General features: G+C 38.8%; 1 protein-coding gene across 1 annotated transcript in view; it reads left to right on the top strand.

Moving 5' to 3' along the window:
• FANCI (FA complementation group I) overlaps window positions 1-26,736 on the top strand; it is an 82,087-nt gene that overhangs the window by 35,542 nt on the left and 19,809 nt on the right. Inside the window, exons 15-23 of the mRNA XM_080808080.1 lie at window positions 13,183-13,313; window positions 13,795-13,865; window positions 15,282-15,396; window positions 16,679-16,801; window positions 18,495-18,563; window positions 24,262-24,363; window positions 25,341-25,508; window positions 25,710-25,831; window positions 26,332-26,493. Of these exons, the coding sequence (XP_080664206.1) occupies window positions 13,183-13,313; window positions 13,795-13,865; window positions 15,282-15,396; window positions 16,679-16,801; window positions 18,495-18,563; window positions 24,262-24,363; window positions 25,341-25,508; window positions 25,710-25,831; window positions 26,332-26,493 (1,063 nt within the window). The remainder of the gene's footprint in view (window positions 1-13,182; window positions 13,314-13,794; window positions 13,866-15,281; window positions 15,397-16,678; window positions 16,802-18,494; window positions 18,564-24,261; window positions 24,364-25,340; window positions 25,509-25,709; window positions 25,832-26,331; window positions 26,494-26,736) is intronic.

Below are 26,736 nucleotides of genomic sequence, written 5' to 3'. Positions count from 1 at the left end.
TTTGAATCTCCCTGATGGCTAATGATGATGAACATTTTTTCATGTGTCTGTTAGCCATTTGTATGTCGTCTTTGGAGAAGTGTCTGTTCATGTCTTCTGCCCATTTTTTGACTTGTTTATTTGTTTTTTGGATGTTGAGTTTAAGAAGTTCTTTGTAGATCTTGGGTATCACCCCTTTGTCTGTAGTGTCATTTGCAAATATCTTCTCCCATTCCGTGGGTTGCCTCTTTGTTTTGTTGACTATTTCCTTTGCTGTGCAGAAGCTTTTGATCTTGATGAAGTCCCAAAAGTTCATTTCTCGTTTTGTTTCCGTTGCCTTTGGAGACATGTCTTGAAAGAAGTTGCTGTGGCCAATGTCGAAAGGTTACTGCCTGTGTTCTCCTCTAGGATTTTGATGGATTCCTGTCTCACCTGGAGGCCTTTCAACCATTTCGAGTCTGTCTTTGTGTGTGGTATAAGAGAGTGGTCCAGTCTCATTCTTCTGCACGTGGCTGTCCCATTTTCCCAGCACTGTTTATTGAAGAGATTCTTTCCTCCACTGGGTATTCTTTCCTGCTTTGTCGAAAATTAGTTGACCATAGAGTTGAGGGTCCATTTCTGGGCTCTCTACTCTGTTCCACTGGCCTGTGTGTCTGTTTTTGTGCCAGTACTATGCTGTCTTGGTGATCACAGCTTTGTAATAGAGCTTTAAATCAGGCAACGTGATGCCCCCAGCTTTTTTTTTTTCTTTCTCAACGTTTCCTTGGCAATTCAAGGTCTTTTCTGGTTCCATACAAACTTTAGGATTGTTTGTTCAAGCACTTTGAAAAATGCTGGTGGAATTTTGATTAGGATGGCATTGAAAGTATAGATTGCTTGGGGCAGCATAGACATTTTAACAATGTTTATTCTTCTGATCCATGAGCAGGAATGTTTTTCCATCTTTCTGTGTCGTCTTCAATTTCTTTCATGAGTGTTCTGTAGTTTCTAGAACACAGATCCTTTACCTCCTTTGTATATGTATACCTCTTATACATAGTTAGTGTATAAGAAAGCAACTGATTTCTGTGCATCAATTTTGTATCCTGCCACATTACTGAATTGCATTAACATTAACATTATAATAATTAACATTATTATAATTAACATTAACAATGTTTATTCTTCTGATCCATGAGCAGGAATGTTTTTCCATCTTTCTGTGTCGTCTTCAATTTCTTTCATGAGTGTTCTGTAGTTTCTAGAACACAGATCCTTTACCTCCTTTGTATATGTATACCTCTTATACATAGTTAGTGTATAAGAAAGCAACTGATTTCTGTGCATCAATTTTGTATCCTGCCACATTACTGAATTGCTGTGTGAGTTCTAGTAGTTTGGGGGTGGAGTCTTTTAGGTTTTCCACATAAAGTATCCTCTCATATGCAAAGAAGTTTGACTTCTTCTTTGCCAATTTTAATACCTTTTATTTCTTTTTGTTGTCTGATTGCTGTTGCTAGGACTTCTAGTACTATGTTGAACAATAGTGGTGAGAGTGGGCATCCTTGTCGTGTTCCCAATCTCAAGGGAAAAGCTCTCAGCTTTTCTCCATTGAGAACAATATCCGCTGTGGGTTTTTCATAGATGGATTTTATGAAATTGGGGAATGTTCCCTCTAGCCCTATAATCTGAAGAGTTTTAATCAGGAAAGGATGCTGTATTTTGTCAGATATTTCTTCCGCATCAATTGAGAGGACCATGTGGTTATTGTTTCTTCTCTTATTTACGTGTTCTATCACATTGATTGATCTGCAAATGTTGAACCACCCTTGCATCCCAGGGATAAATCCCACCCGGTTGTGGTGGATAATCCTTTTAAGGTACTGTTGGATCTTATTAGCTAGGATCTTGTTGAGAATCTTGGCATCCATATTCATCAGGGATATTTGTCTGAAATTCTCCTTTTTGGTGGGGTCTTTGCCTGGTTTGGGGATCAAGGTAATGCTGGCTTCATAGAGTCTAGAAGTTTTCCTTCTGTTTCTATTTTTTGAAACACCTTGAGGAGAATTGGTATTGTTTCTTTTTTGAATGTTTGGTAGAATTCCCTAGGGAATCCATCAGGCCCTGAGCTCTTGTTTTTTTGGGAGGTTTTTGATCATTGATTCAATCTTCTTACTGGTTATTGGTCTATTCACGTTGTCAGTTTCTTCCTGTTTCAGTCTTGGAATTTTATAGGTTTCCAGGAATATACCCATTTCTTCCAGGTTGTTTAATTTATTGTCATATAGCTATTGATAATAATTGTTAATAATTGTATTTATTTCCTTGGTGTTAGTCATGATCTCTCCCATTTCATTCATAATTTTATTAATTTGGGTCCTTTGTCCTTTCTTTTGAATAAGTCTGGCCACTGGTTTTTCGATTTTATTAATTCTTTCAGAGAACCAGCTTCTAGTTTCATTAATGTGTTCTACTGTATTTCTGGTTTCTAATTCATTGATCTCTGCTCTGATCTTAAGTATTTCCCTTCTTGTTCATGGGTTAGGTTTAATTTGTTGTTGGTTCTCCAAATCTTTAAGGTGTAAGGATAGTTTGTGTATTCAGGATTTTTTTATTTTTTGAGAGGCTTGGATGGCTATGTATTTCCCCCTTAGGACCACTTTTGTCATATCCTATAGGTTTTGGATCGATGTGTCTTCGTTCTCATTGGTTTCCATGAATTGTTTATTTTCTTCTTTGATTTCCTGGTTGATCAAATTCCAAGTGTTTGAATTTCGTCCAAACTTCTTCTTGTGGTTGAGTTCCAGTTTCAAAGCATTGTGGTCTGAGAATATGCAGGGAATAATCTCAGTCTTTTGGTATCGGTTGAGGCCCGATTTGTGACCCAGGATGTGGACTATTCTGGAGAAAGTTCCATGTGCGCTCAAAAAGAATCTGAGTATTCTATTGTTTTCGGGTGGAATGTCTTGTCTGTATCTGTGGAGTCCATCTGGGTCCAATGTGTCATTCAAAGTTCTTGTTTTTTTGTTGATTTTATGTTTAGATGATCTATTACTGAGAGTGGAGTGTTGAGGTCTACTGTTAACATATTATTATCAATATGTCTCGTTATTTTGGTTAACAGTTGGCTTATGGGATCGTGCCCTGAGCTTAGCGACTGAGCCACCCAGGCACCCATGAATGCTTGTTCCATTCCCCAGATTAGGGTAGCTCTCGGCTACAATTTGCTCAAATGTATCTTCTAGTCTTCTCTCTCTCTCCACCTCCCTCAGGGATCCCAATAATTCTGATGTTGGAAGATTTCATGGCATCATTTATTTCTCTAATTCTGTTTTCATGGATTTTAAGCTGTTTGTTCTAGGCCTCCTCCTGCTCCTCCTTTTCTATCAGTTTGTCTTCAAGATCGCTAATTCATTCTACTGCCTCATTTACCCTGTTAGAGTATCTAGATTAAATTGTATCTCGTTGATAGCATCTTTAAGTTCTGCCAGATCCGCTCTCATTTCTGCCCTTAGCGAATCTATGTTGCCATTGATAGTTTTCTCCAGCCTATTGTCTTCATAACTGCTACCCTGAAGTCTCTCTGATATCTTGCTTGGATCCATACCCATTAGATCTGCGGGAGAGGCCATTGTCTCTTGGTCTTTTCTTTGTTGGGAGTTTCTCCTCCTAGTTACTCTGTTCAGTTCAGGTTGAGGGGATGTACAGCCGAAAATATCAACCACAACACAGGCAAGGTGCACCCTGAGAAGGTTCAGAGCAATTGGAATTCACCACCAAAAAAAAAAAAAAAAAAAAAACAAAAAACCAGCCAAAATGAGACCCCAGACTAAGATTTATAAAGTACAAAAACAAAAAGACCAACAAAAAGCAAAACTCCCCCCAAAAATACCCAGAATGAAAGGTGGGGCTGATGGGAAGGTGGCTATAATCCCTCAGTGGGGGGTGAAGAAGGGTATTTCTGTTCTTCTTGGGTGTATTTTGTTGTCTTTGTTAGAGAACTCTACTTCCTAGAGATACAGGGAAATTAAAACTGGTATATATATAAAGATAGTATTAATAGGGAAAAAGGAGTACATTGAAGCTTATATCTATATATGTAAAAAAAAAAAAAAAGAAAAAAGAAATGATGAAAAGTTCCAACTTAGGAGCGCCTGGGTGGCTCAGTCATTAAGCATCTGCCTTCGGCTCAGATCATGATCCTGGGTCCTGGGATCAAGCCCCACATCCGGCTCCCCGCTCCACAGGAAGCCGGTTTTTCCATCTCCCGCTTCCCCTACTTGTATTCCCTCTCTCGCTGTCTCTCTCTCTCTCTCTCTGTCAAATAAATAAAAACTTTAAAAAAAAAGTTCAAGTTAAAAAGTTACTATAGAATATATTAAACATCTAGTTGAAATGATAAGTAGGTTAAAAAAAAAACAAGAAAAAGAAAGAATTAAAAAAGAGAAAAGTTATATCTAAGAAATATGCAGGCCATGAAGCAACACCAGGAGCTTAATAAACTGTTTTCCCCTGGTGTTGGGGTTTTATAGTTTTATGGGGACCCTGGGATGGTTGTCCTCTTGTTCTTTCAGCTTGTCTTCTGGGGCAGGGGCCTGCCCTGTTATTTTTAAGTCGATCCTGCTTGGGTGGAGTTGCCCTGCCCTCCCCCATCAAGGGGCTGGGCTCCGTAGAAACAAGTTTTTTGGACTTTTGTTCCCTAGCGACTTTTCACGCCTTTTCAGAGGGTCAGCAAAGTAAATTGTCTGCACCCCAACCTCTGCCTCAGAAGGCACAGTCTGCTCCTCTCTGAATTCTCCAGAACATAGACACCCCCTCTGTAAGCGCTGCCAAAACCACAGCCTCCCATAGGTGGTGCGCACCCCCAGCGATCCTCTCAGTGGTTGACCCAGGCTCCCGCTTGTTTCTGTACCCCCATGCCACCAAAACCATGAGTAATCCTGGTCCAGGTGAGTTCCGGTCCAGGCCAGGTCCTCTTGGGCGCGGGTATTTGCGGTGGAGGCAGCTGCAACAGTGGCAGCCACCAGCCCTAGGAACCACTGACTCAAGTCCACCCCGGCCCTCTCAGCTGCAGTTGGGTGGCAGCTGTGGCCGGTCCCAGGACCATGGGGTTAGGTCCATGCCTGTGGCTGCTCAGTCCCAGCATTTGTCCTTTAACCCCCTTTGTTCTGTTTGAGCACTGTTATCAGTCTCTTTCCGTCTTGCAGCCGCTGGTCTCCAAGCTGTCGCTGGTCCCCAAGCACAGGGCGCTTTTGCACTGGAGTATTACTTTCCAGTGGCTCGCTTCTGGTCGCTCCTCCCCCTTCTGTTTATCCTCCAATATCCGCCTGTGCAATCCCAACTCTGTCCTTTGTACCTCTTGACTGGTGGTCCTCTGCCCCTGTAGAGATCCAGACGTGTATAATCTTTTATCTTGGGCTGATTCAGAGTGTTGAGAGTGGCTTGGTAGATTTCTAGCTAAATTCAGGTTGGGCCTTTTTTTTTTTTTTTTTTTTAAGATTATTTATCTGAGAGAGTGAGCGAGGGAGAGCATAGCGGGAAAGTGAGAGGGAGAAGCAGATTCCCTACTGAGCGGAGAGTCCAATGCAGAGTTTGATCCTAGGACCTCGAGATCACAACCTGAGCCGAAGGTAGACTCTTAACCAACTGAGCCACCCAGGTCCCCCAGATGTGTTTTGTAAATACTTTCTCCTAGTCTGTGGTTTGACTTAATGTTTGTAACAGTGTTGTTTGAAGAGCAAGTTTTTTTAAATTTGTCAGTTTCTTTTTACATTTCCTGCTTTTTGTATCATGTATTAAAGAGTCCTTGCCTAAACCGAAGATTACTAACATTCACTAAGATTTTTCTTATTTTCTACTAGAAGCTTTATAGTTATAGCTCTTATACTTAGATCTATGATCCATTTTTGTTAAATTTTATATATGGTGTGAAGTAACAGAGTCTCCCTACCCTTTGGCTTATTCAGTTGCTCCAACACAATTTTTTTTATTAATCATTTTTATTAACATATAATGTATTATTTGCCCCAGGGGTACAGGTCTGTGAGTCATCAGACTTAACACTTCACAGCACTCACCATAGCACATACCCTCCCCAATGTCCATAACCCAACCACCCTCTCCCTCCCCTCCTCCCCCCAGCAACCCTCAGTCTGTTTTGTAAGATTGAGTCTCTTATGGTTTGTCTCCCTCCCGATCCCATCTTGTTTCATTTTTTCCTTCCCTACCCTCCAAACCCCCCACTCTACCTCTCTAATTCCTCATACCAGGGAGATCATATGATAATTGTCTTTCTCTGATTGACTTATTTCATTCAGCATAATACCCTCTAGTTCCATCCACATCGTTGCAAATGGCAAGATTTCATTTCTTGATGGCTGCATAATATTCCATTGTGTATGTATACCACATCTTCTTTATCTATTCATCTGTTGATGGACATCTAGGTTCTTTCCATAGTTTGGCTGTTGTGGACATTGCTGCTATAAACATTCGGGTGCACGTGCCTTTGGATCACTATATTTCCAAACAATTTTTTTAAAAGATTATCTTGGCATTACCATGGACTCTTGGAATAACCATGGCATCTTTGCTGAAATCAACCAGCTACATCAATGTAGGAATCTTTTAGGAATCTTCTGTTCCAGTGATCTGTTTTTGTCTTGATTAATATGCCTTTGTAATAAGTCTTAAATAGTGTAAATCTCTCAATTTTGTTTTCCAAAATACTTTTGGCTAATCTAGGTGCTCTGCATTTCCAAATAAGTCGTAGAATTAGCTTGTCAAGTTTTCATAAAAGACGTGCTCAGGTTTTGATTGAGATTGCCTTGAATCTACAGATCAGTTTGGGAGACAATTGGCATCTTAACGATATTGAGTCTTCTAACCCATCCACGAACACAGTGGATCTCTACATTTATGTAGATCTTTAATTTCTTTTAGCAATGTTTGTAGATCTCAGTATGGATCTTGCATATCTTTTGTCAGCTTTATCCTTAGTATGTGATTTTTTTGATGCTATTGTATATGATGTTTTTTAAAATTTCAATTTCTAATTGTTCATCAGTAGCTTGTAGAAATGGTTGCTTTTTCCTACTGATCTTATATCCTGTAACATTGCTAGTCCTACTTTATTAGTTATAATTGCTTTTTGGCAGTTCCTTAGGATTTTCTACATAGAAATCACATCACTTGCAAATCAAAACTTTCCTAATATCCATAATTTTTTTCTGCATCAGTTTGGGTTAGAGACTTGGCAGTTTTACGATCTTTCAAAAGAATGAGCTTCTGGTTTGAATTCTCTCCATTGTTTTCTGTTTGCAATTTCATTGATTTCTGTTTATTTCTTCTTTTTTTTAAAACTTCATTTATTTGGCGGGGGTGGAGGGGCAAACACAAGCAGGGGAAGGAGCAGAGGGAGGGGGAAAAAATCTCAAGCAGACTCTGTGCTGAGCTCAGAGCCTGACAGGGCTTGATGCCATAACCCTGAGATCATGACCTGAGCGAAAACCAAGTGCTGGATGCTTAACAGACTGAGCCACCCAGATACCCCTCTGCTAATTTCTTACCTTTTGCTTGCTTTGGGTTTATTTTGCTCTTGTAAGTGGTTGAAAAAAATTAAAAGAAGAATCTTTCATGTCATGCAAAAAATTTAGACTTCAGAGTTTATAAAGTATAGTTTTATTGGAATATAGCCAGGCTTAATCATTGATGTATTTTCTATCTTGCTTTTACATTATATCAACAGAGTTGAGTAGCTGTCGTTTATACCATTTGGCCCATAACCTAAAATAGTTACTATCTGGCCCTTTACAGAAAAAGTGTGCCAACTTGTGGTCTGTTTACCTGGATGTTTACATTGCTTTTTCTTCCTTCCTGATGTTCCAAGTTTCCTTTCATTTGTGTGAAGGCTTTTAACTAAGATTCGTTTAATAAAAACAGGCCTGTTAGGTTATCTAAGTCTTCTGGGAGAACATTGGTAGTTTATGTCTTTCAGGGAATTTAACCATTTCATCTGACTTATCAAATTTATTGCCGTAAAGTTGTTGAGAATATTCCTTTTAATGACTCTAGGTTCTTCATCGATGTGCCCTTTCTTACTCCTGAGAGCCATGATGTGCATCATCTTCTTATCACTGATGCAAAAGATTTATCAATTTTATAAATCTTAAAAAAACAGCTTTTGGTTTCACTGAATTTCTGTTTCTGTTTTTAGTTTAGTTTATTTCTGCTCTTTTTTGTTTCTTTTCTACTGCTTCCTTTGGGTTTAATCTGTGCTTTTTTTGGTTGGATAAGCTTAGGTCATTAATTTGAGAATTTTTTTCCCTAATACAAACATTAAACTATAAATTTCCATCAAAAATTGCGTTAGTGGAGCACCTGGGTGGCTCAGTGGGTTAAGCCTCTGCCTTTGGCTCAGGTCATGATCTCAGGAGGTCCTGGGATCCAGCCCCGAATCGGGCTCCCTGCTGCTTGGGGAGCCTGCTTCCCCCTCTCCCACTCCTACTTGTGTTACCTCTCTCACTGTGTCTCTCTCTGTCAAATAAATAAATAAAATCTTTTAAAAAATAAATAAATTTATTGAGACTTGTTTCATTCTCAGAATATGGTCTATTTTGAAAAATGTTCTTTGTGCTTTTGAAAAGAATAGGTGCGGTTTTCCATAACTCAAATCAGATGATTCAGGTCTTCTGTATCCTTACAGATTTTCCATCTACTACTTCTGTTAATTATTAAGAGAGGAGTGTTGAGATCTCTGACTTTGTAATTATAGATGTGTCTGCTGCTTTTCGTTTTATCAGTTCTAGCTTTATGTATCTTAAAACTTTGTTAATAGGGACATATGCTCATTTAGGATTGTTATGTCCCCTTGGTTAATTGACCTATTAATCATTATGAAATGATCTTTTTTGTTTCTAGGAATATTATTTGTTCTGAAGTCTACTTCGAATATTACTATAACTTCTCCAGTTCTCTTTCTTCCTTTCTTTTTTACGATTGATTTATTTGAGAGAGAGAGAGCATTGAGTGGGAGGGGCAGAGGGACAGGGAGAGAGAATCTTAAGCAGACTCTACGCTGAGTACTGAGTCCATGCAGGGCTCCATCCCTGGACCCTGGGATGACGTCCCGAGTCGAAGTCAAGAATCGGGTGCTTAACCCACTGTACTACCCAGGGCCCTCTACAATTTTCTTTTGGTCAGTGTTAGCATGGTATATTTTTTTCATCTTTTTAGTTTTAACTTATTTATGTCTTTATAGTTAACCTGGGTTTCTTATAGCCAACATATAATTGTGTCTTTTTTAATCTCTTTTGATCATCTCAGACTTTAAATTGGGACATGCCATTTGCATTTAATGTGATTTTAAAAATGTGATTATTATCTGGCTCTTTGTTTTCTATTTTGTCCATCTGTCCTTGGTTCCCTTTTTTCTCCTTTTCTGTGTTCTTTTGTGCTGAATTTTTTTAAATTCTTTTTTTTTTTTTTTTATTACTTCTACCTGTGTTTTGTTTTCTTTCAGGTTGCTTTAGGGTTTATGGTACATCTTTAACTTACTACAGTTTACCTTTAAGTAGTGGTATACCTCGACAGTATACATCCATTTCTTCTCCTGTGATTTGTGCTATTCTCATATATTTCACTTCTCTGTTTATTGAATTATATCTGCATTGTTATGTTTGCTTTAAACAGTCAATTGTCTTTCAAGAATTTTTTTAAAATAAAAAGTCTTTTATTTGTACCCATGCATTTACCATTTCTGGTGCTTTCACCTTTGTGTAGGTCAAGATTTCTTTCTTTCTTTTTTTTAAGATTTTATTTCTTTATTAGCACAAGCAGGGTGAGGGGCAGAAGGAGAAGCAGACTCCCCGCTGAGCAGGGAGCCCAATGTGGGCCTTGATCCCCAGACTCTCAGATTATTATCTGAGCTGAAGACTGATGCTTACCTGACAGCCACCCAGGCAGGCGCCCCTAGATCCAGATTTCTATCCAGTATCATTTTCTGTCTTGACTGCCTTTAACTTTTGATCTGCCATTGTTGGGTTCTTCTGTATGTCACAAAAAGTCTTCATTTAATGTTAGTTTTTTGAAAGATATTTTTGGTGTGTATAGAATTGATAGGATTTTTTTCTAGTGCTCTAAAGATGTTACTTTACTATTCTTTTGGTTTTCATCATTTCTAATAAGTCAGTTTTCATTCATTTCCTTTTTCCTCTCTGTATAAGTTTTTCTTTTCAGATTTTCTTTTTATCAGTGGTTTTAAGCAATTTGATTATGTGCTTTAGTATAGCTTTCTCCATGTTTCTGGTGGTTGGAATTTGTGAAGCTTCTTGGATCTGTAGGTTTATGGTTTTCACTGGGTTTGGAACATTTTGAGATTATTTCTTCAAAAACTTTTTTCTGGGGGCTCCTGGGTGGCTCAGTGGGTTAAAGCCTCTGCCTTTGCCTCAGGTCATGATCTCAGGGTCCTGGGACCGAGCCCCGCATCGGGCTCTCTGCTCAGCGGGGAGCCTTCTTCCCTTCCTCTCTCTGACTGCCTCTCTGCCTACTTGTGATCTCTGTCAAATAAATAAATAAATAAATCTTTTAAAAACAACAACAACAACAACATTTTTCTGTCCTCTCCCTCCCACCAGCACACTCATCTCCCACCCCTACCCCCAACCCCACAACATTGTGTATGTAGTAGGGTCCCTTACATTGTTACATAGCTCACAGATTTTCATTTTTAGTCCTTTTTACTCTGTTTCATTTTAGATAATTTGTATTGGTAGAGCTTCTGGTTCCAAATCTTCTGTTCTGCGGTGATCTTTTCCTCCGCTCTTGGTCTCATCCAGTAAATTTTTCATATTTAGACATTTGTATCTCTCTGAGTATAGAATCTTATCTATTAGGAGGTGTCTGCAATTTCCTGTCCTCTGTGACCTCTGAGAAATCTTCTGCTCCTTGCTGGTGAGTCTTTCCTTGGCTTTTGTAGCTTCCTCACAGTCCTACACCTACCAGAGCACAGCTGACCTATAGAGGGAGCTTCTTACACTTCTCCAGAGCCTTCTTCCCATGTATCTCTTTCCTTTCTAGTACTCTGCCCTGTGAGTTCTTATCACCTTAGCTTTCCCGAATGTCCTCCTCCAACTCTTTAAATTGGGAAAACCACTGGACTCAGTTTTCCCTCTCTGTGCTGCTGCCTCGAAACTCGCCAGGCAGTAAGATGGTGCAGTCATAAGGCTCACCCTGTGTATTTCCCTTCTCTCAGGGATCATGGTCCTGTACTACTTGCTGTCTGGTATCTGAAAAATATTGTTTAGTATCATTTGACCTTTTGTGTTATTGTTTAAAGTGGGAGGCTAGGGCTCCTGGATTTCTCAGTCAGTTAAGCATCTGCCTTCAGCTCAGGTCATGATCCCAGGGTCCTGGGATCAAGTTCCACATCAGGCTCCTTGCTCAGCAAGAAGCCTGCTTCTCCCTCTGCCTGCTGCTCCCCACTGCTTGTGCTCACTGGCCCTCTCTGTCTCTCTGACAAATAAAAATTTAAAAATAAAAGAAGTGGGAGGAAAATCTGGTCACCAGTATTCATGATGGTGGGAAGCAGAAGTCTGTTCCTCTTTTTTTTTTATTTATTTATTTATTTTTTTTTTTTTTTTTTAAAGATTTTATTTAATTTGACAGACAGAGATCACAGGTAGGCAGAGACGCAGGCAGAGAGAGAGGAAGGGAAGCAGGCTCGTTGCTGAGCAGAAAGCCCGATGTGGGACTCGATCCCAGGACCCTGGGATCATGACCTGAGCTGAAGGCAGAGGCTTTAACCCACTGAGCCACCCAGGCGCCCCTCTGTTCCTCTTTTTATACATTCTCTTCCTTATAGACGTCATGCCTACTTTCATGGCTTCGGTTATTTTTGTGGGCTTTGGTAAACATGGCTTCCAAATCTTTATGTCAAGACTGTCTTCTTTCCTGAGTTCAGTGCCTCCATTCCTGTTGGATATTTCCACTTAGGTTTTCCTTTTTCCTTTTATTTCAAATGCAATAGTTTTCTTCAAACAAATTCCCCTTTCGATTATCTGTATTTCTATTACTTGAAGCCTGGCTCTCCAAGTTCCAGAAGCTGGAATTTCTTTTTATCTTCTCCAAGATATTTGATACCTAAGTTCTCTTTTTTCCCCTCTTCCTCTTCATTTTTTCTTCATTTTTGTACCCTTTCTCCCCACCCATTACCTAGTTTGCAATCTTACAGCCTTGCACTTAGACCATCATCACAGCTTCCAGCTAATGAACCCGCTTTCTCTTCTCTCTGCAGCAACTCAGCCTGCATACGCCACCAGATAAGTATTCCTAAAATACCTCTCAGAAGTCACTAGCGCCTTCTTTAATAAACAATTGGTTCTTTATCCTGGCCCTTAAAGTCAGGGCAGTTTGATCCGTCCTGCCTTTTCAGCATTCACTTAACTTACTTATTTTTCTGTATCCTTCACCCTGGCTCCACAAATTTCCCACCATTTTCTGAACTTGTCCTGTACTTACTTTTACGTATTCATCTCCTGCTTTTCCCTTTACATCTAGCAGGCCTTTCTGGTTCTTGGTGCATCTAAATGTCAGCCTTCTTTCAGAATCCAGCTTAAATTCTTCTCTTCATTTTCCTAAAGCACACCAGCTCGTAATAGTCTCCTCTTCCTTTGAGCTCCTCTTTAGACTCTAACATTTGCTAGGAAATAAACTGTGTTTGGGATTAGCAGATATTTGGTATTGATCTGTTATCTACCTCTTCAGTTCTTTCAAAATGTATTTTTCTTGACTCCTAACTAAATTAAAATCCGTGAAGGAAGAGACACCATGTTTTATGGTTAAGACTATACTGTGTTTACACATAGTGAACGTTCATAAATATTTATTGATTTACTTTAGCTTGGAAATAGGAAGTCATTTGCTACTTGTCTTGTCAGCATATTGGATTTCTTCCCTTCTTTTAGATTAATTTTTGTAGTCTTAATATTATCACAGAAGAAAGTTTAAAGTATTCTGGTTACACTGACCAGAGAAAAAGATATAGGATTAGTAGAAATTTATTTTGCAGTACACTTGACTTGGGAAAAGAAACAAAAAACTTTTTTTTTTCCAAGATTTTATTTAGAAACAAAAAACTTTTTACCATTTCTTTTCCCATATTTATTTTCCTTTTACTTGTAATATCTTTATTATTTGAGACAACTCACTATAGATTCTCTCTTTCAGATCTGCTTTCCAGTATCATCATGTGTGCCCCCTTAGTTCTTCAGAGTTGTTCTTCTAAAATCACAGAAACTTTTGACTATTTTTCCTTTCTGCCCCTTCAAACTGTACAAGGGCTGCTGAAGGCAGTGCAGGTAAGTCTTCTGACTCCTCAGGAACTCGACAAGACTGAGGTTGAACTACCTAATAGAAGTCTGATGTGATTCTTCATAAATATTAATGTCTGAGAAATTCTGTATCCCTGATTCTAAAGCATGAAGTTTCGTATTAAAAAGGCAGGAGCACTGAGCTAGACTCTGTTTCCAGGTTTACCCCTTCTTCCTGTCACTGTTCTCCCTCCTTTACTCAGTTTCAAGTTAGTGAGTGATTGAAAAGCCCTCAGAAAATTGAGGACAATAGGTTTAAAAAGACATTCATAATTAGTTTAAATTTAGTATTTCAATGTATTCTATTGTCCTTACTACTAAGTGTAATAAATATTGAAACATGTATTTAAAAATAGAACTAAATGTCCTTATATAAGCCACACTATAACAGTATTGGGTAGAAATGAGCTAAGGCTAATAAACTTGGGTTTGGTTTTGTTTTTTTACCCACTTGTTCTTTGTCTTCCAGCCCCTTCTCAAAGTCAGTATGTCAGTGAGAGACTCCTTGATACTTGTCCTTCGGAAAGCCATGTTTGCCAGGTATGGAGCCTGCCATGAGATCCTAGCAAGTAATGCCTTCTGATGTTACACACCATCCTCTCTGCCAGCTCCTCATACGGCCCGTTCACGGTGGTCATGCACATGTCTGACCCAACAGAACAGCTTTCGTCAAGCAAGGCCTGTGCTGAGTACAGGCTTCCTTCTCTCATTCAGTTTTCAGAGTAACCATACAAAGTCAGAATTATTAGTTTCCACTATACAGATCAGGAAACTATGGCTTAGAGAAGATAAGTGACTTTCCAAAAGTCAAATAGAGGTTGATGGGGTAGAATTCAAGGTTTGATCTCAGGTACTCTGCTAACACCCCTAGAATAATCTTCAGGACAAGGTTCAGTGCCAACTGGCAATAGTTCTGAAGAGGAAAACTCAAGGGGCGCCTGGGTGGCTGAGTTGTTAAGCGTCTGCCTTCGGCTCAGGTCATGATCCCAGGATCCTGGGATCCAGCCCCACATCAGGCTCCCTGCTTCTGCCTCTCCCATTACCCCTGCTTGTGTTCCCTCTCTGTCAGATAAATAAAATGATTTAAGAGAGAGAGAGAGAGAAACACCTTAAAATATTCAGGAAACTCACTCTAGTGAACATTAATCAGAATTGTGGTCTAATGACTGTAGACCTCATAAACTGTTAAGCAGTGTGAGGTTTTTTGGTTTAGCCAATGCCTCCTGATTTCTCTTCCTTAATTTCTTAGTATATAAGCTAGAGATGATGATATTGCCTCCTAAAAAGTGTTATGAAACCAGTAATGGGTAGAAATATTTGGTACTTTAAATATGAGATGTTCAGTATCACATTGGCCATTTTATAGTGCATTCGTGGATACCCAGGGAACAACTAGTAATTATCCCTTTTCTAGAACTGACAGTTTTTTGTTATTCTTTACCCAGAGACACGTCTATCAAGCCAAGATTGCTTTGTCGTAGCACCTCCATGAATTAGACGAGAGTCAGACAAGTCAGTGAGACGAGTGCCTTGTTTGTCTGGACAGAGGGTTTATAGGGCACCAAGCACTATACTCCTCTGTGAAGAAAGGAAGGAGTCCTTCAGACACAGAAAATCCACAATTCCCTTTGGCATTTCATACTTATATTTGAGTCATTGGCCCATTGGATAGCTTCTCAGTACTCCTGTTCTCGTTCCCCACGTAGAAGAAAGTATAGATAGTGTCATGAGGTTGAGTAGATCATGAGATAGTGCAGATCAGCCGAATTCCTCTACCACAAACTGCCAGGAACAGCTGATGCTTATTTTGAGTATATAAATTCATTTTATTTTGCTCTGTGCTTCATAACTTATTCCTTCTCTGTACAGAACTAACTGGATTTATCTGACCCAGAAGCCTATTCCTGTGAATTTAGTGCTGTTTGTTAACTACCTCTCTGTCTGTTCCTGAGCTAGCCAGCTTGATGCCCGAAAATCTGCGGTTGCTGGCTTTTTGCTGCTCCTGAAGAATTTTAAGGTCCTCGGCAGCTTGTCGTCCTCTCAGTGCAGTCAGTCCATCGGCGTCAGCCAGGTAAGCCCTGTGCACACGGCACCGCGACGTGCGTCGGGGGCAGGAGCTGGGATGTGCAGGCTGTGCTCCACCACCCCCCGCACCACCCCATTCGGGTTGTACAAATGATCCTGAACCCGAGCGTCTGCATCTAAATGCTGTTATTATCCCCCTTTTTAGTAGTTTATGTACTTTGCACCTGAACTTTTAGTAAGCCTGGTAACCTAAGAAAATAAAACTTTTCACAGTTTTTTTGGTGATCTAGACTTCGGAGCAATAAAATTGTTTTTATACCTTAAGTTTGTACTATATGACTTGTAAATAACAAGTTAATGTGACAGTTTTATCAGGAATCCTTTATTCTAGTGTAGCTATACAAGACTTTTGTTTATAACATGGCACAAATTAAATACTAGGAGTACACGGCATCAGTGTATTGTTATCAGCATCCCCATCTCAAGGATGAGAAGACTAAGGCCCAGGAAGGTTAAATAACTTGTGCAGGGAGATAGAAGCAGCGACGGGTAGAGTAGGGATTCGACTGCTCAGTATGCACTACCTCAGACAGACCTAGAGTAAGAATTAGGAGTCTCCGGCTACAGCTGCTGGATTTATTATGTAAATCAAACAAGGGCTGTTACTCTTTGTCTTGTCCATTTCCTTTTATTTTTTTTAAGGATTTTTTTAAAGATTTTATTTATTTATTTGATACAGAGATCACAAGTAGGCAGAGAGGCAGTCAGAGAGATCAGGGAAGCAGGCTTCCCGCTGAGCAGAAGCCAGATGCGGGCCTCGATCCCAGGACCCTGAGATCATGACCTGAGCCAAAGGCAGAGTCTTAACCCACTGAGCCACCCAGGCACCCGTTGTCCATTTCTAAACTAAAAATTACCCACCTCTAAACCTCTTGGGATTTTGTGGAAGCAAAAAGATCTAGATTCTGCCAACTATTAAAGACATTTAAAGATAGCGTTTTAGGCCTTTTAAGTAAAACTAAGTATATTATGACTCCTGGATTCTAGTGGTGTGAAATCATCTGTGTGCCTTCCTAATAAGCAGCTGACTTTGTCAAGGAAGACCTTAAGGGATGGACATGAGTTAATGTTAAAATGTTTGAAAATTCTTATTCTAAACCAGAATAAGAGTGGCATTTATCATAGCCTCGTGATAATTGCAAAGCCGGCCTCAGTCCTGGGTTTTGGCATGTGAGGAAAGCTAAGTCTAAGTTTCTGACCAAGAACATAGGGTCATTTTACTTCCTTTAAGAAAATTAATTTGGTGAACTGTCCTCTCCTCCTTTCAGGTCCATGTGGATGTCCACAGCCGTTATAATTCTGTTGCCAATGAAACTTTTTGCCTTGAGATCATGGATAGTTTGAGGAGATGCTTAGGCCAGCAGGCTGATGTTCGACTTATGCTTTACGAGGTAAATCAGAGTGGAAGGAATGTACAGCCCTGAACTAATAATCCTTTTTATTTTCGTAAATTTTTTTTTTATATAAAAGTACAGTTCACTCTTGTTTGATGCAGTTAGGATTGGTAGTTTGTAATGGTTAGCCAAAATTCCAAACACCCAGAAGAAAATCAAGATACTGAGCATAAACCACATTGTACAGTTTACGCACAATAAACCTGTCATTTGGGAAAGGCTTTGTGTCCGTGTAGAAGACTCTTTACTCCCAGATTCCCAGCCGCCCACCAAGGGCCAGTCTTGCGAGCAGGCTTTACTAAGGATAACAGCCTCAGACCTACCGTGTTGACTCTTTTCTGCAGTCATCCATGTGCAGAAAAGAATCTCTGCCCTTATCTAGCTCCAAATTTTAAAAATTAACTTGATATGGTTTGTAGACTGATCTGGTAGGATATCGGTATTCATTTATTCATTAAAGACGATACATCATCGGTTTGTAAAAACTCTTTATATATTAATAATAACACTTGTGGTCATATTTGTTGCAAGTGTAGGCCAGATTGCCATTTTCTTGGTGGTGGTGATGATGATGATGATACTTTTAGTACAAAAATACTAATTTTTGGTTGTTTAAATTTATTGGTCTTTTCCTTTAAGATATGTTATTTTTATGTGTGAAGAGTCCATAGCTTTCCAGTGAATATTCACTAATATTTTCTTCTAGTTTTTTCTATATTGTTTATCTGCTTAGTTCTTCTGAAACTGATCTTGCTGTAATATATAAGGAGTTAACTTTTCTCCAGGTTAATCACTTGTCCAGACATTATTGCCTTCTTCATGTGTACTAAGTCTGTTTGTACCTGTATACTATTCCTTGATTACATCTACAGATTTTTATGCCAAGACCGCAAGTGTCTTTTATCATTATACATTTATAAAAAACTTAGGGATAATTTTCTTTTGTGTCTTTTAAGAAAATTTTTAGGGGATCAACTCTCATTTGCTTTTTCTCAAAGATGAACTGTACAATCTGTTTTCCTGGTTCCAAAAAGAAAGTTCCCCCCAGGGTTTTAATTTAAATATTTTTTGGGGGGGGTACAGAGGGAGGGGGAGAGAGAGAGAGAGAGGATCTTAAGCAGATTCTATAGCACAGAGCCTGACATGGCGCTCAATCTCAGAACCCTGAGATCATGACCTGAGCCGAAGTCTGCAGTCGAGTGCTTAACTGAGTGAGTCACCCAGGTGCCCCTTAATTTAAGTAGTTTTAAACTATGACTGGGAAATTCTGGATGAGAAGAAATACCACAGTCATTTACATTAGGGTGCTTACTGCCAGGAGACACTTTCAAAGCACTGGAAACATGAGTGGACGTAATGTCCTAGAAGGGAAGACTTAATGAAGGATGGAGAAAAGAATGAAGCTTGGGACATTCTTCACCATAAAGGAGCAGAATACTCCAAAGTCAGAAGTGACCTATTGTTTAAAAATTGTAACATTTATGGTCAGTATATTAATCCAGTTCTCAATGATCAGAGATCTCTTTTTAGGCAAATAATCTAAACTTCCTGAATCGTTTCTCCTTCAAATATGGTCTCAGTCTTTTTCAAAGAATTGAGAATAGGGTAGAGAAAGGGTATTGTTTTGAATTTGTGATCGTTCATAACACTAGTGTATCTGTTAAAGAGCTTACTGTTTGTCTCCTCTCAGGGGTTCTATGATGTCCTTCGAAGGAACTCTCAGCTGGCTAATTCAATCATGCAGACTCTACTTTCACAGGTAATACATGTTTTTTATTTTCTGGATATACAGAACAGATAATAAGGCATGGAGAGATGATGGACATTTTCCAGACTTTTCAAAATATAATTCCCAAATAGTTCCCTGGTTAGTACATTGTAAACATGCCTGGGTATGTAATGCTGTCATGATGTTTTATTTTAATTACCACTTATCTCTCCGCCCTATTGCCATCATCTTAACAGTTATCCTCCCACTTAATGGTGTGCACCCTGAGTCAGAAGGACGCTTTAAAGAACCATTTGTATAAGAGCTACCAGCAGCTGTGTCTGTTCGTTTGACTTCTAAAAAGAAAAGAGAGATCTGAAGCAAATGTAGTAAAATATGGACATGTTAAATCTGGTCTACAGATCCATGGGTGTCTGTAGGTTATTTTCTGTACTTTTCAGTTTAAAAAAGATTTTTAGATTAAGAAATATTTCATAGGATGATCACAATGAGAAGAATTCAGCTGGAGAATATTTGGCATAAATAAAACCTTTTATCCTGAACATTTATTTACTTGTTAAGCATTATTTAAATCTTTTTTGCAATTGCTTTATTGAGAAATAATTTCTATTCCTTACAGTTCACCCATTTAAAGTGTACAACTCATTGGTTTTTACTGTATTCATAGAATTGTCTAACCATCACCACAATAGATTCTGGAACATTTCATCACCTCAGAAGCCTCACAGCCTTTAACTACCACTCCCTAATTTTCTCATCTTTCTCCCACCCACCTAGCCCTAAGCAACCACTAATCTGCTTTCTGTCTTTACAGATTTACATACTGTGGACATTTCATATAAATGGAATCATACAATATGTGGTCTTTCGTGACTCATGTCTTTCACTTAATGTTTTCATGGCTTATCCATATTATAGCATCTATCAGTACTTCATTCCCTTTTATGGCTAAATGATATTTTATTGTATGGTATTTGAGTCTTTATATATTGAGAGTTTGTTGGCTTGTAACCCTCACAGAGCTCCCTGGGTATAATCTGAAACTGGCCTTTATGTTCAGAGGGCAGGGAGAGACTAGCGAGAGAGGCAGGCCGCTCCAGGTTGGTAGGTAGCAGTTTTAAGAAGCAGAAAGAACTTAACACGTGAGGCTTTCCTTGGACAGCAGCAAGACCAGTGCGTCCATGCGCACAGTCACCTGCCACATTGTAAAAGGCTAAACAGAGGCCTTAGCTGGGCTTAGTCACATGGACTGTAGATATTCTCAGCACCACATCACCATCTCAAGGCCATGTCCTTGGAGCGGCCGCTGGGAGCGGGAAAGGCAAGCAGAACCCACATTCCGAGGACAGGGGAGGGGAGGTGAGGACCGCTGATCCCCCATGTCCAGCTCATAGGTAAACTGGTGGTCACATCTTCTTGGTAACTTCCCTAACAGAGTTCAGGATGCTTTATGTACTGGTAATAACAACAATACCTACTGCATCATAGAGAGGGCCAGCATAGAGGCAGTATAGATGGGTGATGTCGTTTGATCCTACAAAACCCTGTGAAATAAATAGATTCTGAAAGGTTAAGTAATTTGTCCAAGATCCCTTAGATAGTAAGTGGCAGAGCTGGGATTTGAACTCAGATCTTCTTGGCTCAAGAGCTCAGGCATGAAAAACCTCATGTGAAAAAAAACACCAGATTAAAAACAAGGTGAATCTTTTCAACAAATGATGTTGTGAAAATTGGATGTTCGCTTTCTGAAAATGAATTTGGGTTCTTACTTTACACTGTGTACAAAAATTAACCCGGTATGGATCAAAGACCAAAACATTAATAGCTAAAATTTTAAACTTCCTAAAATATAAGGGAAAGGCTTCATGACATTGGATTTGTTAATGATTTCTTGGACACTGACCAGAAGAACAGGTAACAAAAGAAAAAAATAAATTGTCTTCACCAGAATTAAAAACTTTTGGGCAGTCAGCACTGTCTACAGAGTGAAAAGGCAGTCCACAGGATGGGAGAAAATATTTACAAATCCTATCTGATAAGAGATTAATATCTAGGGTATAAAAAGAACTACAACTCAACAACAAAAACAACCCAATTAAAAAATGCTCAAAGGACTTGAATACACATTCATCCAAAATATACATATACCTAAATAGCCAATAAACACAGGAAAAGATGCTCAACGTCACTAATGACTAGGAAAATGCAAATCACAACCACAGTGAGACACCACTTCACACCGTTAGGATGGCTACTATCAAAGTGAAAAATAACAGGTGGTGGTGTGTGTATACAGAAATCAGAACCCTTGTGCATTAATGGTGGTAAGGGAAAATGGTACAGCTGCTGTGGAAAAAAGTATGGCAATTCTTGAAAAGAATTAAGCAGAATTACCATTTGATCCAGCATTTCCCCTTTGGGTATATACCCAAAAGAAGTGAAAGCAAGGATCTTGCATTTTTAATCCAATATGATACCCCTCTGGATGGCAATGTCTAGTCAATTCACATTTAATGTGATTATTGTTATGGTTGGATTTAGGTCTGATATTTTGCTATTTAATTTTTTTATGGACTTTTTAACTATAGTTTAAATATTTTTAAATTCTTTTTAAAGATTTATTTAGCGAGAGAGCATGCATGAGAAAAAGCAAGTCGGGGGGTACAGAGAGAATCTTCAAGCAGCCTTTCTGTTGAGCACAGAGCCCAACATGGGGCTTCACTTCACAACCCATGAGATCGTGACCTGAGCCGAAACCAGGAGTCAAATGCCCAAACCCCTGAGCCACCCAGACGCCCCTCTTATTGTATTTTTAATTTTGCTCTGGAGGTTACAGTGTACATCTTTAATTAATTTATTTATTTAATATATTTATTATATATTTATTTATTTAATATATTTAATATATTATATATTTACTACTATATATTTAGGTTAATACTGAGATATTTCCAGTAAAATTTAGGAACTTTGATCCATCCTCCAGCCTTGATGATATTGTCATACACGTTACAGATGTAACTATGTCTGTTATATCTATGTTATGTATATGTAACTGTATCTATATTGAAATCCCAGCAAGATGGTGTTGTATTCTATTATAAATAGTTAGATTATGTCTTCTATAGAAATTAAGAGAAAAAGTTGTGCAGACGCATTCTGTCTTACGTACCAACTTCCTGCCATTGCTGATGCTCTTCATTCTGTGGACTCAGCTTTACCATCTTCAGTACCTTCCCTTCAGCCTGAGAAACTTTTTTTTAGTATTTCTGCTGTGCAGGTCTGCTGGCGCTAACTTCTCTCAGTTTTCATCTATATAGAGATTCATCATTTTGCCTTCATTTTTGAAGCATAGTTTCACTGGAAATAGAACTCTTAGTTGACAGTGTTTTCTTTCAGTACTTTGCGTGTATCATTCCTGTGCCTTCTGGTTTCCGTTTCTCAAGGAGCCAATTCCTGAGTGAACCAATTACCGTGTCTTTGGTTTCTGTATTTTCTATGTCATTTTTCTCTTGCTCCTTTCAAGATTTTTCTCCTTGTCTTAGGGTCTTAAGAGTTTGTATGTTTACATGTGATTCTTTCTATGTTTCTATTTGAGTTCATTAAGCTTCATGGGATCTATAAGTTGATGCTTTTCACCAAATTGAAGAAATGTTCACTCATTATCTCACCAAATATTTTTTCCGCCCCTCTCCTTTCATTCTGGGACTTCAGTTGTATATATATTGGAATGCCTGATTTTGTTTCACAGAGCTTTGAGATTTGATTCATTTTTCTTCAATATTTTTTACCTTTCAGATTTGATATATTCTCATAATCTATTTTCAAGTTTACTTATTTCTTCCATTTCAGATCTGTTGTTTTACTCTTGAATGTGTCTTAAATTTTAGCAAATGCATTTTTGTATCTATTGAAATGACCATATGATTTTTTTTTTTAATGTGCTACTGTGGTGACTTGTATTAGTTGATCTTCTAAACCAACATTGCACTCCCCGAGATAAACCTAAACTGATTATGATATATTATCTTTTTTGTACATTATTGGATTCAGCTTACTAGTATTTCATTTAGAATCTTTACATATATGTTTGAATGGCCTGTAATTTTTATTTCTCATACTGAACTTCTTGGTTTAATATGACCTAAATGATTATCAACATTAGTTAAAATGACTGAGGACTGTTCCCTCTTTTTCTAGTTTGTATAAAATTTGAAATTATCTAGTTATTTCTCTTCTTCCTTCTCTTCCCTTTTTTGGGAGGTATGTGCTTTGTTTCTTTAATCTAAACTTTGAATTTTTGGCTTTTTTTTCTTCAGACCACAGAAGTGATGTGAATTCTAGCCCAAATTACATTTGGAGACTAGCTCATGGTTAGAAATTCTCGGGACGGGGGGGGCTTTTTTCCTTTTCTACTTAAAGTCAAGGCTCATTTAGGTACATATCCTTACCAGCCTTTTCCATATGGTAGATTTAATTTTTTAAGGCTTATCCATAAAGGATATCTCCTTTTGAGAATTCCAGCTTTGTGTGAGGTTCTCTGATTCAGCCTTTCCCCCATGAGGGCCTAGGCTTCGTCTTCAGGCCCATGAGCCCTACACCTATAGCTGTAGGCCTCCAGGATTGGCAGGTGCTGCCTTAACACGAGTTTCAGAGTTCAGTTGCTCATGTAGTTGCTAGAATCATGCTTTATGACATTTTCTAATAAAAACAGATGTCTGAGGACTTCTGTCACTTTCCCATCATTTTAGCTATCTATTTAAAATTTTTAATACAATTTTTTAAAGTGTTCTCTAACAGGAGGGTTTCTCCAGACCCCTTGTCTACCATCTTGCTAAAAATGAAAGTTCTTTTTCTCTCCCTTTCGCCGCACTTTTGTATGCCTTTGCTTTGTTACAGTTCTGCTGAAGAAGCTGCCTTTGAAGTTAAGATCTCAGATGTGTAGAAATATTTAGAAGGTACTATACTATTTGTCAAAAGCTTTCCTTTGGGCCTCAAGCCTGATCCTATATAAAATTTATATCCTGTTAACTATAGTGTACATTTCAAACTGTAATAATCAGCTCATCAACATTTACACACTTAACAAGCAAAAAAAATTTGTGATGAAAGCATAGAACAGTGCTTCCCGACTCAGATTAGTATGTGGGCCAGTAAGACTGTGCAGACTTCAAAAGTAAAAAGAAGAAAAATAATGGCTAATGTTTCTTGAGCTCTATTATGTGCTAAGTAGCGAGTTTGGTTTTTTTCCTAGCACTTTCCATGTGTAAGCATGTTTAATCCTTATACAGCCTTATTGGTTTATAGTAGTAATCTCATATCACAGATGAGGAACCAAGGCATGGATGCTTTGACCAAAATTATTAATAAGTGGTTGTCCTGGGACTTGGACTCAGCCATTCTGACTCTGGAGCCTCTATTTAACTATCAAGCTATACTGAAACTGCTGATTACTTATGCAGGTTTACAAATTGGTGTGAGAGTGTGTGATGTGTTTTGGGGAGTTAGTGGAAATGGAGTAGGAAAGACTATCTCAACATGATGCCTGAAGCAAGGGTAAAGGATGTGCTTGAGGCCAAGCAACACAAATTTTGCTACATTGTTCTTTGGACACATGGGAAATACATCTTAGAAGGTATCAAACTTTAAAGGTACCATTAGTTTGACCCGTGAAAGAAGTGAAAAGCATTCATGAGCCATGGTGTCTTTTTTTCATTACCATATATAGTTAAAACAGTTCTATGAGCCAGAACCTGATGTGCTGCCGCCTCTGAAATTAGAAGCTTGTATTTTGACCCAAGGAGATCAGATCTCTCTCCAAGAACCACTGGTGAGTCTTTTGGTCCATCTATAACCATTATTTTTACTGTTAAGTGAAAACATCAACCTTGTTGATAGAGGCAGTCTTCAGGAGAGACCTCTTTCTTGAAAGCACTCTTCCGGTTCTCCCAATGAAATTTTACTCTTCAATCTTCCCTCCTTAGCTTTCGTGATCCATCATCACGTTGGATCTGTCAGTAAGATAGCTCCGTGTCAGCACTTTACTAAATCAAGACATCCATCACTTCCCCCAAGGAGCATTTTGTCTCCCATTTATGACTCTTTGACTATATAATATACTTAAAATATACTTTGGAATGGGGAATGAAGGTCACCCAGTAGCAGATGAACCCAGGGAACCTGTTTCCTTAGTCAGAGGTGGGGAATGTATGATTTATGCTGAGCTAAAATTGGCATTCTCGAACCTTCGGGGGAACTGGGGTAGGTTTCCTGTTCTTGTGCTCTAGCCTCAGAGAGACAGGGAAAAGAGAAGATGAAAACTGAAACTTCACTATCCCAAGTAACTTAGAGCTCGTGACGGGGGAGGGAAGTGCTCTCTAAGTTGTCAGATCCTGCCTTCATAAATGGGCCTTCTTGTGTGTGCCACGAGATGGAGATGCTCTGTTGGTCTCCCAAAGATACCTTCAACATAAGCCCCTATCTTTAAAACAGCCTCTGGGACTCAAGGGTCAGAGAGAATTTCACTTGACAGCCTCTGTGGTGTTTCCACCGGCTCAGAAGTAGCACATTCTGATGTTGCTGTCTGAGGTGTCCAGTACTCACAAAGCCAGTTTTAGGGAAAGGTCAGGAAAGGATGCCTTTGTTGGTTCAATTTTTTCCAGTTTTGCTCATTGGGGTTGACTTAGTTTGTGATGCTAATGAGGAACTTCTTTTAGCCTTATAGGTAAGAATTTTATCTGTTGATTATCCACAGCCTCCTAAGTTGTCCCTTAAACACTCAAAAATGTTTACTATTTTCTTCTACAGGATCATCTGCTGTGTTGTGTCCAGCACTGTTTGGTCTGGTATAAGAGTAGAGTGATGCCCCTACAGCAGGAGGAAGAGGAGGAAGAAGAGTTCTACCAAGAGTTAGAGGATATGTTGGAGTCTATTACTAGTAGAATGATTAAGAGTGAACTAGAGGACTTTGAACTGGTAATCGCTTAATCTCAGGTGTATTGAGTGATGTAGGTTTTTAATAGCTTACTAATTTTTTGAAAGATTTTATTTTTGAGTAATCTCTGTACCCATCATGGGGCTTGAACTCACAACCCTGAGATCAAGAGTTGCTCGCTCTACTCACTGAGCCAGCCAGGCGCCCCCGTAGCTCATTAATCTTTACCTTGTGTCTTTTAGGATAAATCAGCAGATTTTTCTCAGAGCACTGGTGTTGGCATCAAAAACAATATCTGTGCTTCTCTTGTGATGGGAATTTGTGAGGTTCTAATAGAATATAATTTCTCCATAAGTAATTTTAGGTAAGGTATTGCTATGACTCTCTTTGCAATTTGAATACTCCCGTTTTAAGTTGTGTTTTTTTTGTTTCTTAACTCTGACAGTACAGTGGGCACTGGACAGACCACAGGCCGTGACACTGTCTCTTAGGTGGACATCTAGCCTAAGGCCAGACAGTGCTCTTTCTACCAGAGGACACCAAACATACACCACAGGGGTGGCAGGCTTTCATTTATTCCAAGTTCCCAGACCCTGAACTCAAGAAGTTCTGACTTCAATAGAGAAATTTTGTTTGGTTGGTAGTATTGGACTTTCATGCTCAGCCTTGACTGGTAGAAATAAGGGAGGAAAAAAATAACACAGATGGATTAAAGAGATCTGGAACTTAATGCCAATTAATTCATTTATAATGTGTTTAAAAGAGAACATCTGAAGAAACATTGTGATGTCCTTATTATTGGGTGTGAAAGTAAACCACAGTATTCTGATGCTTGACCTTAATGGTCTCTTTCCTTTTATATAGTAAGAACAAGTTTGAGGAGGTTCTGAGCTTATTTATGTGTTACAAGAAACTCTCTGACATCCTTAACGAGAAAGCTGGTAAAGGCAAAACCAAAACGGCCAACAAAATGGAAAGTTTTTGGTCCATGAAATTTGTGTCTGATCTGCTCACTGCTCTCTTCAGGTAAGTTTGTAACAGTGCTTAAAGACATCTATGCAGTAAAGATAGTAACAGGTTTACTAGTATTATCTAGTTTGGATTCACAGTTCTGAGTGTATATGTAATAAATAAGTCAGGAGATTTGTAAGTTTCTTGACATGAAAGCTGGAGAATTCTAGGTAGGTCCTTTAAAGAACTACCTTGAATTATTAATAGAGAAAATTTAGAAACAGCGGCCTGCTGACGAAAAGATAGGAGTGGATCGCA

Source organism: Martes martes (genome assembly GCF_963455335.1).
Source record: "Martes martes genome assembly, chromosome: 7".
Lineage (NCBI taxonomy): Eukaryota > Metazoa > Chordata > Mammalia > Carnivora > Mustelidae > Martes > Martes martes.
This window is presented reverse-complemented; position numbering and strand designations above follow the sequence as displayed.